Source organism: Ascaphus truei, chromosome 4, assembly GCF_040206685.1.
Source record: "Ascaphus truei isolate aAscTru1 chromosome 4, aAscTru1.hap1, whole genome shotgun sequence".
NCBI classification, from domain to species: Eukaryota; Metazoa; Chordata; class Amphibia; order Anura; family Ascaphidae; genus Ascaphus; species Ascaphus truei.
Genome location: NC_134486.1, coordinates 236,208,278 through 236,220,960, shown reverse-complemented (window position 1 = coordinate 236,220,960; position 12,683 = coordinate 236,208,278). Strand labels below are relative to the sequence as shown.

At 40.9% G+C, this 12,683-nt stretch overlaps 1 protein-coding gene across 2 annotated transcripts in view; it reads right to left on the bottom strand.

Annotated features, from left to right (window-relative positions):
• The window catches only part of THBS2 (thrombospondin 2), a 116,033-nt gene that overhangs the window by 14,707 nt on the left and 88,643 nt on the right, over positions 1-12,683 (bottom strand). For both annotated transcript variants that reach the window (XM_075597052.1, XM_075597053.1), the window contains 2 exons: positions 12,000-12,118; positions 4,487-4,721 (listed from right to left, as the gene is read on the bottom strand). In XM_075597052.1, the coding sequence (XP_075453167.1) occupies positions 4,487-4,721; positions 12,000-12,118 (354 nt within the window). The remainder of the gene's footprint in view (positions 1-4,486; positions 4,722-11,999; positions 12,119-12,683) is intronic.

Genomic DNA, 12,683 nt, shown 5'->3' with positions numbered 1-12,683 from the left:
GACGAGGTCGCCTGCAGCAACATTCCACGATGGATATTTAATATCAAGCACATACTCTTGTGGCTTCTCGATCAGGAAAATATACAATAAATCATAAAAAGTGCTGTAGGCCACATGTGTTTGCAAGTGAATAATGAGTCACTTTGAGAACACAGTCATTAAAAAATGCACGGCAAAGGGGAAAGTAGTAGTGAAACTGGAAAGAGACACATCCAACGCAGACCCTTAATATATCAAGTCATGCTATATCTTGCGATCAGACAAAGGAGAGAATGTGTGGATTAGTAGCAAAATCACAATATTTTATTATTTGCGAGTAACCTATTCAAGGTGAGGTATGACTACAGTAGTACTGAAGGCACACTCTTTGTAGTGAGAAAACCTAGTTCAAAATGCACAGCACTGTAGTCAGTGCGCTTGACAGGGTTGGAGAGCAGGGACTCCTGTCCCAGGCCCGGCGACCACAGGGGGTCTGGCAGGCTGGTGCTAGAACTTGGGCACAGCCAGAAGTTGGTATGAGGCACTGTATTGGGGAGGGCTATTATGTGTATTGGGGGAGGGGGGTATGTGAATTGGGGGGGTTTATGTGTCTTGGTGGTGTGTTCTGTGAATTGGGGGTTATGTGTATTGGTTGGTTGCTATGGTTATTGGGGGAATATGTGTATTGGTAGGAGGGGTTAGTGTGAATGGGGGAGGGCACTTAGTGTGCATTGTGGAGGGGGTTATTGACTGTGGGGGTGGAGATGTGGAGGTAGGGGGTGGGAGGGAGAGATACAGGTGGAAAATGGAAGATAGTTGAGTGGGGTGTAGGGGGATGGGAGAAGGGGGAGTAAGAGAGAAAGAGAGAGGTGATGTGGTAGAGAGTGAGAGATGGTGTGTTTGAGGGAGAGACAGGTGGGGGTGCGAGAGGGAGAGAGAGGTGAGGGTGTGAGAGGGAGAGGAGAGGGTGTGGGAGGGAGAGATGAGGGTGTGGGGGGGAGAGAGAGGTGAGGGTGTGGGAGGGAGAGAAAGGTGAGGGTGTGGGAGGGAGGGAGAAGAGAGGGTGTGGGAGAGAGAGGTGTGGGTGTGGGAGAGAGAAAGGTGGAGGTATGAAAGAGAGGTGGGGGTATTGGAGAAAGAGAGAGGTGAGAGATGGTGTGGATGTAAGAGAGGGGAGGAAGGAAGGAGAAAGAGGGTGAGAGGGAGAGGAGAGATGGGGGTGAGAGATAGAGGGGAGTCTCGCAAGGCTGTCAACAGGGGGGTGGAGGGAGGCAGTGGAAAGATCAGTTGTAAAGTCCAGGGCCCTGGGAAAGCGGTCTGCGTCCCTGACTGTAGGAGGAGATTTAATAGTAGGGACTGCACCAGAAGACTATGACAAGGTGCTCTGACATGGTCTGAAAAAACCTGTACTGCCGTATTAAGCTGTCATAGGAAAACCAGACCATATGGTATCTTGAAAAAATCAATTTGCATTCCATCTTCTAGCCGCATCGCCTTAAGCACACTGGGGGAACTAGCTTGACTAAAAGCTGCATTAACACCATAGATTTCATGTAAACCAATAGAATGGTATGCCTAATCATTTATAGATGTATCTGTGATAATTTGTATCATATTTGAATGTATTCATTTTAATTTAAATAAATCATGATAAAAAACATTCCTGTATTTTTATTGCGTCATACAGTAGAAATCACAGATTCTGCATCACCTATTAGGTATACACTTCCATTGGTTTGGATTAGACATCAAGTCTATGGTGGTAAAGCAGCTTTATAATAATGTAGTTCTTCCAGAACACCAGCAGATATACAGTAGCAAGCCTTACTGTCCTTGTGGGGAGCACATTTTTTTTAAATTGCTTCCACAGGGACAGCACGTTTTGCGGTCCGGAAGGGTTAACGCTGCGGGGGTCCATGCTTTTGAATGTGAGCATTAATGCTTTGCTTGAATTGGCTATCTGCAGGGAGAGAAATACTGATACTCGCCTTTCAGATGAGCTGCATAGCCGTCTGCAGCCATCTCTCCATCTGGATCCGTGCCCCTGCAGCGCTGAAGGTAAGAGATGCAGGGCTATACTGTAATTCCTTCCCCTGAATGACGTAGATGCCCCTATATGGGTCTCTATAGCAGGGGTGCACAAACTGGGGGCGGAAGATTTTGCTGGGGGGCGCGGGCGGTTGCAGTGGCCCCGCGCTCTTCCCCCAGGCATTTAATTAAATTCTAGGGTATCGCGTGAGGCCCCTGCAACACTCTACTTACCAGGATTCAGCCGGCTGTGTGACGCGTCGCCATGGCTGCGGGGCCATGTGACGTCACACACGTCAAATGACGCTGCAGATCAGTGACGTCACATGACCCCACAGCGTCATTTGACATGGATACAAGGTGAGGGGAGGGGGGCGTGAGAGCCAGGGAAGGGAACACAGGGGGGCGCAGCTTCAAAAGTTTTTGTTCACCTGCTCTACAGCATAGGGGATGATATATGGTCATATCTGGTCATCTACATCATCAAGGGGCTTTACAGTGTTACGTGTCCTGACCGTCTTCCTTGATGATGTAGGTGACCAAATATGGCCACATAGCCTCCCCATCATGCATTAGATACCCATATTAGGGCATCTACGTCATCCAGGGGGAAGGAATTACACTACAGCCCTGCATCTCTTACCTTCAGTGCTGTGAGGACAAGGATCCAGATGGAGAGATGGAGACACGGCTGTAGCTCATCTGAAGGTGCATATCGGTATTCTGTCCCTGCAGATGACTTCAAGGATTAATACTGTGGGGTCCCATTCAGAAGCATGGAACCCCGCAGAGTAGATCCTACTGGGCATCTTGCTCTCCTCGAGGCCACGAGAGCTGTAGCCACAGTGCAGCTGTGGTAATTAGAGCACTGAGGACAGTAAGTTTTGCTACATCTGTACTTAAGGCAATCTGTCCAGAAGATTAATTCTGTAGATGGAAGTGTGCTTAGCAGATACCATCTTATATTAAAATGAATTCATTTAAAAAACTGGACCAAGTCTTCTGCACATTGTGTCTTTCCAAGTTGGACCAGGTTAACCAGCAGCAAAACAAGATGCTTAAAAAGAAAACACCTTCCAGCTACATATATATATATATATATATATATATATATATATATATATATATATATATATATATATATATATATATATATATATATATATATATTAACAATTAATGGCATTAATAGAGAATGCTTCATAGATAACCCACCGAACAAAGGTTAAAATGGAATATATAAATATACACAAATTGAATTCTGCGCATAATGAGTCCACTTAGTACAGTATCTAGGTTCCATTGTGGCTCCTGATTATATTATTATGTTATCTATGTGTATTTTTGTAATACCTTTAATAACTTATTATTAGGAATGGTGATGTGGAATTGACAGTATAAGAGAAACAATTCTGTGGTTACTATTTTATGGAATAATACAAAAAGCAGAACTGTAAATTCAGAACTGAAATTCTGACAGTGAAAAACTCAGCGTTCGCAGCATAAACACATTTGAAATTAAATGGAATGAAAAAATATAAAATAAGTATAAAATTGCATAACCCCTATGCACTTTTATACTTCTATCATGCCTGAGCTGATACTGATATAATATACTGCAACTGTCAAAAAGGCCTTTAGCATTAGCTTTCCTGTGGATTGACCACTATTTTCTTATTTTCTAATCAATTTGACATCATATTTCCTTAGGACATGCTCACACCTTTAAACCAACTACAGATTGTTCAGGATAGTTTTATCCATTGCTGCTTTTTAATTCCTGCCTATAAACATTCTGGAATTTGTAGCCCTGACTAAAAAAAAGGAGCAAATTCCAGAATGCAAACATATGTCAGGTTTAAAACCAAGACTGGATCAAGTTGTCATGACTATTTATTTGATAAAGCGCCTCCATGGCGGGAAACGCGTCAGAGTTTTTTTTAATTGTGTGTCTGTCCATATGGCTTATATGCCCAATAAATAGTTTATTTTCATTTTTTGCCTCCAGCCCTTTTTGCAGTGCTCTACCTTCACTCCCGTTTTTCATGACTATTTAGTTGACAGGTGTGCATGCATGTATGGCCTTTATTTTTCAGTTTAGTATTCTTGCCAACCTCAATTTATAGACAAATTGAGAGATTTTCGACATCTTTTCAAATAATCTTCTGTGCAACACATTGAAATCTGAGGGTTTAAACATGTCTAAAAGACTGCTAATAGTATATTGTTTAGGATATTGCAGCAGTCAAACATTCAAGGCAAATATTTTGAATGCATACACCCATCTTCTCCTTGTATACCAATACAGTATTTTCAAGGGACAAATAGGTGGATTCACAAAGCTCTGATAAGGGATATTGGAGCTTGATTGGCGTTAACTGATGGCAGTAACTAATGGCAGTTAACCTGGATCAAGCGTGGATTTACCTTATCAGAGCCTCTTGAATCGCACACAAAGATTGAACCAACCAAGTCTTACCACTGGAGTCCTTTTGGTCAGGGTTATAAACAAGCCGGCAGTTGTCTCTATCATCAGGAACACCGTCATTGTCGTCGTCAGAATCACAAGCATCGCCTCTACCATCCTTATCGTGGTCGGCTTGGTTTGCATTGGGGATATAAGGGCAATTGTCCAGGTTGTTCTGGTAGCCGTCCTCATCAATGTCTTCATTATTGTCACACTGGTCTCCAACAAGATCATTATCGACATCCGTCTAAAAGAAAAAGGTATATTTATTTAGGAGAGGCCTCAAAAGCTACGGTTAGAAATTGCACAGGAAAGGATCAGAGAAAAAGAATAACTACGAAAATAAGGTAGGACCAGTCAATTCTGAAGACATTTAAACTGAATATATTCATGTTAGAACATCATTGAATACATAGGGGCCTATGCAGTAAGCGCCGATAAGCCACTAACCGAGGCCTTTTCGCCAAAAAGCCTACTGCTATTCAATAAGCCCCGATAAGTCGCCGATAAAAGCCCTTCTTGGAAATTTTTTAAAAAAATTGCCAAACAAGCGGCGAGAAGCCACTTATCGGCAAGTTTTCAAACTCGTGCAATTCTAGTAGCCACGATTAGCTTATTGAGGCTAATTGCAGCTCTAGAACAGAGATTTCCTCTCAAAATTCTCCCCCTAGGAAAAGTTGGCAAGAAGGTGGTGGGAAGCTGCCTAGAAGCGATGAGAGGGAACTTGAAAAAAAAATGCATTTTGCCTGCATCGGATTGATGCCGGGAGTCTCCGGAGCTGAAACCCATTAATACTGTATCAGCACCAGAGACCCCCGGCATGAATCCCATGCAATAAAAATGAATTTAGAGGAAACTTCATTACCTTAGCGGCTAACTGCTAAGGCAATGAAGGGGTTAGGCATCTTTATTGGAGGCAGAGGGGGTGAATGAAGCTGGTACTTGGCCCTTCTCTCACTCCCTCTGCCCTCAATAAACATTACAATATGTACTAACCACCAATACACAACCCACCAACCCCCTGGACCCCCACATAAAAGCATTTTTTTATACATAGGATTGATACCATAGACCAGTGGGGGTCCCCGGTTGGTCCCTGTGAGTGTCCATGGGCCTCCAGATGGTCCCTGTGAACATCTGGGGGCCCTTGGGTGGTCCCCACTGGTGTCTGGGGCCCCTCAGTGGTCTCCGCAGCTGTATGGGGGCCCTCGGATGGTCCCATGGGTATTTGGGGGCCCTTGGGTGGTCCCAATAGGTGTCTGGGGGTCCTTGGGTGGTCCCTGCATGTCTGCGGGCCCTTGGTTGGACCCCACAGGTGTCTGGGGGTCCTCTGGTGGTTCCCGCGGATGTCCGGGGGTCCTTGGGTGGTCCCCGCTGGACTGCTGTACCAATCCTGTTGCATAAAAATGTGGAATACATTGCAAAAAATACACCTCCCCCCTCCCCCTCCCAACACATATAGTACAGTAATGGGCAAAATAACTATTATCCCGATATGGATAATAGCTCATTGGTCCATTATAAACTCAAACATTAGCCAGCCAGCATAAATAAAGTAAATAAAACGTTCAACTTACCCCTGCCATCATGAAGGGCATACTAACCAGCATACTGCAGGTCCATGTCATCCGTTACCAGAAAGAATACAAGAAAAAATACAATCTAATGGCCCCTAACCCCTTAATCACCTTAGTGGTTAATAACTGCCATAGTAATTAAGGGGTTAACCCCTGTCCCACACTACCTACCTGGGAGGCCTAAGCACCAACCCTGGACTCACTATACCCACCCTGTACCCATTGATTGGCACAGTGGTACATCATACTCATATAATATGGGCATGATAGGTCACTATATCACTCAATGGTCAAGCTAATAAAAATAATTAAGGCCAAAAATATACAATAATCACATAAATACAGAAGCATCTAAACACCACAACAATAAAATAACTAAATAGTCTAATAGTACACATCACAAATAATTATCTATCACCAAAATAGCTCAATTACAATTATGTTATTCCAAAACAATACAATTAAATAAACAACTATCCAAGCAAACTATTAAACAAATAAAACCACAAACCAAGAAAAAAATTAATTAATTTACAACACTAGCTAACAAAACAAATAATTAATTAAAACCAGTAGCCAACAAAATAATGAATTAATTAAAATCAGTAGCCAACAAAACAAATAAATAATTAAAAATGCTAACCAATCCTAAAATGTACAAAAAACAAGCCATCCAAATTCAAAACAATTTCATCCAAACAATAAATAGAAATCGAAAAAAATAACAATCAACAGAAAAAAAGCATTTGCCAAAATATTCATTGTCTGTCACTGTATTTATCTGTACCCTAAACAGGCACAGATTAATACATTATCAGTCAATGGGCAATGAAAAACATAAAAATAAAAAAATACAATAAAAACACCTGTAAAAATAAGATTACATACAGGGTACATTCAATATTTTTCTTACCTTTAGAAGTGTTGTCCCTCTGAATCACGGCGATTCTGCAAGCTTTCGTACCGCAATGTCATCAAAGTAAATCCAACGCCATCCACCTTGAAGATCCCGAGCAGGTAACAAAATTCTTCTTTCTTTTATCTTCTATCACCGTCTTCTGTCATTATTTCTTTCTTTTCTTTAATCTTCTATCTTCATCTGTCAATCCAAACCCAATGGTAAATCCAGAACAGGATGTTCTCTCGTCATCTTCTTCCTGTTAAATGAGGCATCCAGGCCTTATATAGGGCCTTTGGCGTCTCATTTTCAGGTCAGATGGTAGAGCTCCAATCTGATTGGATGCTGTATCATTTGCCCGTCACCTTTTTTTTTGGCTAAGGATGTGACGTCATCTCCAAGGGAGGTACGTCACATCCTTTCAACCAAATGGCTATATCACATGGTATTACAGCCAATGGGATTGAAGACAATCCCATTGGTTGCTGTACCATGTGATAGGTTACATTAGTTCAAAAGGATGTGACACCACTTTAAGGGATGACGTCACATACTTTTGAACTAATGTAACCTATCACATGGTACAGCAACCAATAGGATTGTCTTCAATCGTATTGGCTGTAATACCATGTGATATAGCCATGTGGTTTTAAGGATGCGACTTACCTCCCTTGGTGATGACGTCTCATCCATAACAGGAAAAAAAGGAGGCGGGCACATGATACAGCATCTAAACAGATTGGAGCTGTACCATCTGACCTTAAAATGTGACGTCACAGGCCCTATATAAGGCCTGGACGACTCATTTAACAGGAAGAAGACGACGAGAGAACATCCTCTTCTTGATTTACCATTGGGTTTTGGATTGACAGATGAAGATAGAAGATTAAAGAAAAGAAAGAAATAATGACAGATGAAGAAAGAAGAGGGTGATAGAAGATAAAAGAAAGAAGAATTTTGTAACATGTTCCGGATCTTCAAGGTGGATGGCGTTGGATTGACTTTGATGATGTCACGGTACGAGAGCTTGCAGAATCGCCGGGATTTAGAGGGTCAACACTTCTAAAGGTAAGAAAAATATTGAATGTATGTAATTTTATTTTTACAGGGATTTTGATTGTATTTTTTTATTTTTATGTTTTTCATTGCCCATTGACTGATAATGTATTAATCTGTGCCCGTTAAGGGTACAGATCAATGCAGAGACTGACAATTCATTTTTTGGAAAAATGCTTTTTTTCTATTGATTGTTGTTTTTTAGTTTTCTGTTTATTGTTTGACTTAAATTGTTTGTAATTTGAATGGCTTGTTTTTATTTTATTTTCTGATTATTTAGCTATTTTAATTAATTATTTCTTTTGTTGGCTACTGGTTTTAATTGATGTGTTGGCTAGTGGTTTTATTAATTGATTTGTTGGCTAATGGTTTAAATTAATTAATTGTTTTGTTGGCTAATGTTTAAAATTAATTGTTTTGTTGGTTAGTGCTTTAATTTATTAAATTGATTGGTTAGTGCTTTTATTTATTAAATTGATTAGTTGGTTACTGCTTTTATTTATGTATTTAATTGGTTGGCTAGTGCTTTTATTTCTTGAATTGGGGTGTTTAGGTGCTTGTGTATATCTTTTATTATTGTGTATTTTTGGCCTTCATGCTTTTTTTATTAGGGTGACCATTGAGTGATATAGTGGCTTATCATACCCATATTATATGGGTAAGATGTACCACTATACCAATCAGTGGGTTCAGGGTGGATATAGTGGTCCCAGGGTGGGTGGTTAGGCCTCCCGGGTGGGTAGCGGGGGAGGGTGGGTTAACCCCTTAATAACTATAGTGGTTATTAACCGCTAAGGTGATTAAAGAGTTAGGGGCCATTTGATTGTATTTTTTCATGTATTTTTGCTGGCATAAGAGGACATGGACCTGGAGTTTGCTGACGAGGATGCCCTTCATGATGGCAGGGGTAAGTAGAAAGGTTTATTTACCTTATTTATGCTGGCTGGCTAATGTTTTTTTTTATAATTGGCAAATTAGCTATTATCCATATCTGGATAATAGTAGTTTGTCCATTAGTTTACTGTATGTATTTGGGGGGGGGAAGGTTGTATTTTTTTAATGTAGGCATATTATTTTTTTTTAGGCATAGGATTGATACAGCAGGCCAGCGGAGAACCACCCGAGGAACCCCGGACACCCATGGGGACCACCTGAGGACCCCCGGCCACCCATGGCGACCACCTGAGGACCCCCGTACACCCACGGGGACCAACCAAGGGCCCCCAGACATTTGTGGGGACCACCCGAGGGCCCCCAGACACCCACTGGGACCAACCGAGTGGCCACAGGCACCAGCGGGGACCACCCGAGGACCCCCAGACACCCGTGGGGATCACCTGGATCACATCAATCCTGTGCAGAAAAAAAATAAAACGTTTTTATGTTGGGGCACAGGGGATGGGTTGTGTATTGGTGGTTAGTACATATTGTAATGTTTATTGGGGGCAGAGGGGGTGAGTGAAGGCCAAGTACCCCTTTCACTCGCCCCCTCTGCCCTCAATAAACCTGCTATTGTGCCTTAACCCCTTAATTGCCTTACCAGCTATCTGCTAAGGCATGAGTCTCCAAACCACGGCCTGGGGGCCACATCAGGCCCCCCACAAGATTTGATCTGGCCTGCAACAACTTGAAATATACATATTTTTACTCATTATATATAATTTCCCAGTGTAAGCACGGCTTCCTTTCTGTGTAATTCAGATTTCTCTTTTGTTCTGAATCATATCATGCTGATTACCCCAAAAATATCCAAATAAAACTTATTCATTCATTTATAAAATATATAAATATATAAAAATTATAAAAATATTTTTTTTCTTTGGCCCGTGAAAATGTGTAGAATATACGATGTATCCCTCGTACTGAAAAGTTTGGAGACCACTGCACTAAAGTAATGAATCTGCTTTAATGTAATTTTTATTAATTGTGCGGGGGAGCAGGTGGTCTCCTGAGCTAAACCGCTTTGATTTCGGCCTCTGGGACCCCTTGCTTCCCGAGTTACAGGCCCCGGTATGGGGTATCGGGTGCCGGTATTGCCACCATTTTTAAATCATTGGCGTCATGTCACCGTGGGATTTAAATACTTGAGATACTGGCACCCCATTCCAGGGCCTGTAACTCAGGAAGCCGGGGGTACTTGAGGCTAAAATCAATGCGGTTCATCTAAGGAGACCCCCTACTCCCGCACACTATTAATAAAAATTACATTAAAGCAACTTCATTACCATAGTAGATAGCCGCTACGGTAGCGAATTATTTAAATTTTTTAATTTGAGTTTTAATACTAGTGTATTGTAATAGGGGGAGTCCGGAGCATTGCTGTAAAAACTGGTGATTTAAACAGCCCGGCGATGTTTCCCCCCCCCCGGCGCTTAGTGCATAGGCCTCATAGTGTTCATTTATAGGTTAGTGTAAAGTATACTTTGGGTTTTTACATTGCCCTATAATGTTGATCCAGAAGATAGAAAAACTCTGCGTAGAGAAGACAGTAAAATAATTGCAGACATTTCCCTTAGCTACAGAGAAACAGCATACAGTAAGCCTGGACGAATATAAAACGTATGGCCATGTTACTAGGTGATGCTAAGCGTCACTTCAATGGGCCATAGCCCATAGTGGTTTAGTTTAGCACCACTGGGTAAATATGGTCCTTTATTTTATTTTTTTTACTTACTGTAAATCAGTGCATTGATGTGTCATCCCATGACAAAATAATTTGGGATCATAAACTTTCAATATAAACTTTTGCTTTAGAAAAACAAGAGGGTTAAAGGGAGAGTAGGAAGAAGTTCCTTGCATAAGAAAGTTGTATAAAATAGTACGTTTAATTGCACTTTGATGAAAGCACAGTTTTATATTCTCAATTGGAATGTGTCTTAGTGAAGCAACAAAGGAGTTCACTATGTGCCAAGTTCATTTATTTGAGAGTGCTGGACAGAGATGTGTAGTTTGCAGTTTTTCTGGTTGCAAAGTTTTCTTGTTTTTTGCAATGTTGTGCCATTTTTTGTCTAGGGGGGTTTATCTTACAAAAATTGCAGACATTTTGCCCTTTTTCCTGAAATTTGCCAATTTTGTTGTTATCTGCATTTAAAAAAAGCCAAGGTCACATGACTGATGTGACCTGATCATTTGTTATGTGAACGCTGTGAATATTTCTGCTGAACGTTACTGTTTTTTCACACATTTTTCAAGTGCTAACGGTGTTAGGGCAGGTTTGGTACTTTTAGAATGTGGATCACTAATTCACTTTATCTCTGATCATTCTGGAAACATTGTCAGGTAGGATAATATCAACCACATTCCTAAAGATATCTACCACAGCCATTGTCATTTTACTGAAAATGGTGCTGCTGTATGTTTAGTTTGAAAGCTTAAAATTAAAGGTCTGTGTTGAGATGTACAGTATATTAGTCCAATTATTTCTGGGAAATGCTGCAATCAATGCATATTGCTTTCATATAGTATAATATTCTTTACTTGGAAGTGAGTTACAAGAAAGTCAGATCAACTGGTAGACAAAACTAGTAATATTTGTATTATGTAGCCCACAACTATTTCCATGTATTGACTAAAAGTTTTTCTATCATCGAAGTGCACAATAGATATTTGTAATTTTATACAAGATTGAGTTTGTATGCGAGACATTCTAAAAGAGAAATGTGCAGCTCTGAATTTCACATTGAACTGTCTTGCCCAAACAAAGTCCTTAGGCTCTGAATGACTGGCATTGACTCTTGCTATGTGCAGCTATTCAGCCTAAAGGTACAGTTGCATGTAATTCTACATTCCAGAGCTAATGTCTGGGCTAAACCGAATAGAAAATCACCTCACAATCGAGTCTGGAAATTGTCAAGCTGTTTTAATTAGACTGTTAACTCAGTTTACAAGAAACACAGACATTTACCGCTTTGTTGATGGATGGGGTGCAATCTCTCTATGCATATGGTAATCATTTATGGTGTTTTATAGGCTTTTTGTTCTATTCAATACATACCTGGTCAGGATTGTGCAGTAATGGACAATTGTCACACTGATCCCCAACTCCATCCTTATCAGTATCAATCTGGTCTGTATTGTAGACATATGGGCAATTATCCAGCTCATTTAAGATGTCTGAAAAGCATTAAAGAAAAGAATTAAGATACACCCATCAAACATCAATTTGAATAATCAACCACTCATCAGTTGTGATATCTAAAAAAAGGAACATCTGTGCATTACAGTACATTTTTGTATTTGCTGCATTTTACACTGGATTCATATTCGTCTCCCACTTTCAAAACTCATTAGCAAATGAAAATATAACTTGTGAGCACATTCGCATGTCTCAGACAGGTCTGCAACCCTGCTTTTCACCATTCTCTCCTAACATACAGTGCTTCCTCTGCAGCAAGGGATTCTGGGAAATGACATGCAAATGAGCACACAGTGTCGCCTTTTGCTTCAATCCCATTTTGACATGGACCCCTATAAGCTTTTGCCTGCCGCATTACACAGCTTTCCAGCACAGCCTGGATTAAAGTGCATAGCAAGTAAATGTACTCACAAACAGCTATTTCAACCTTTTGGGTCTCATTAGTGTGCGGCCGGTTATACTGGCATTGCAATATGAAGCTGGGATGGCTTTGAACCACACGTTAAATAAGTTATGGTGAGTAACAAAAAGTGACAAAAGCCC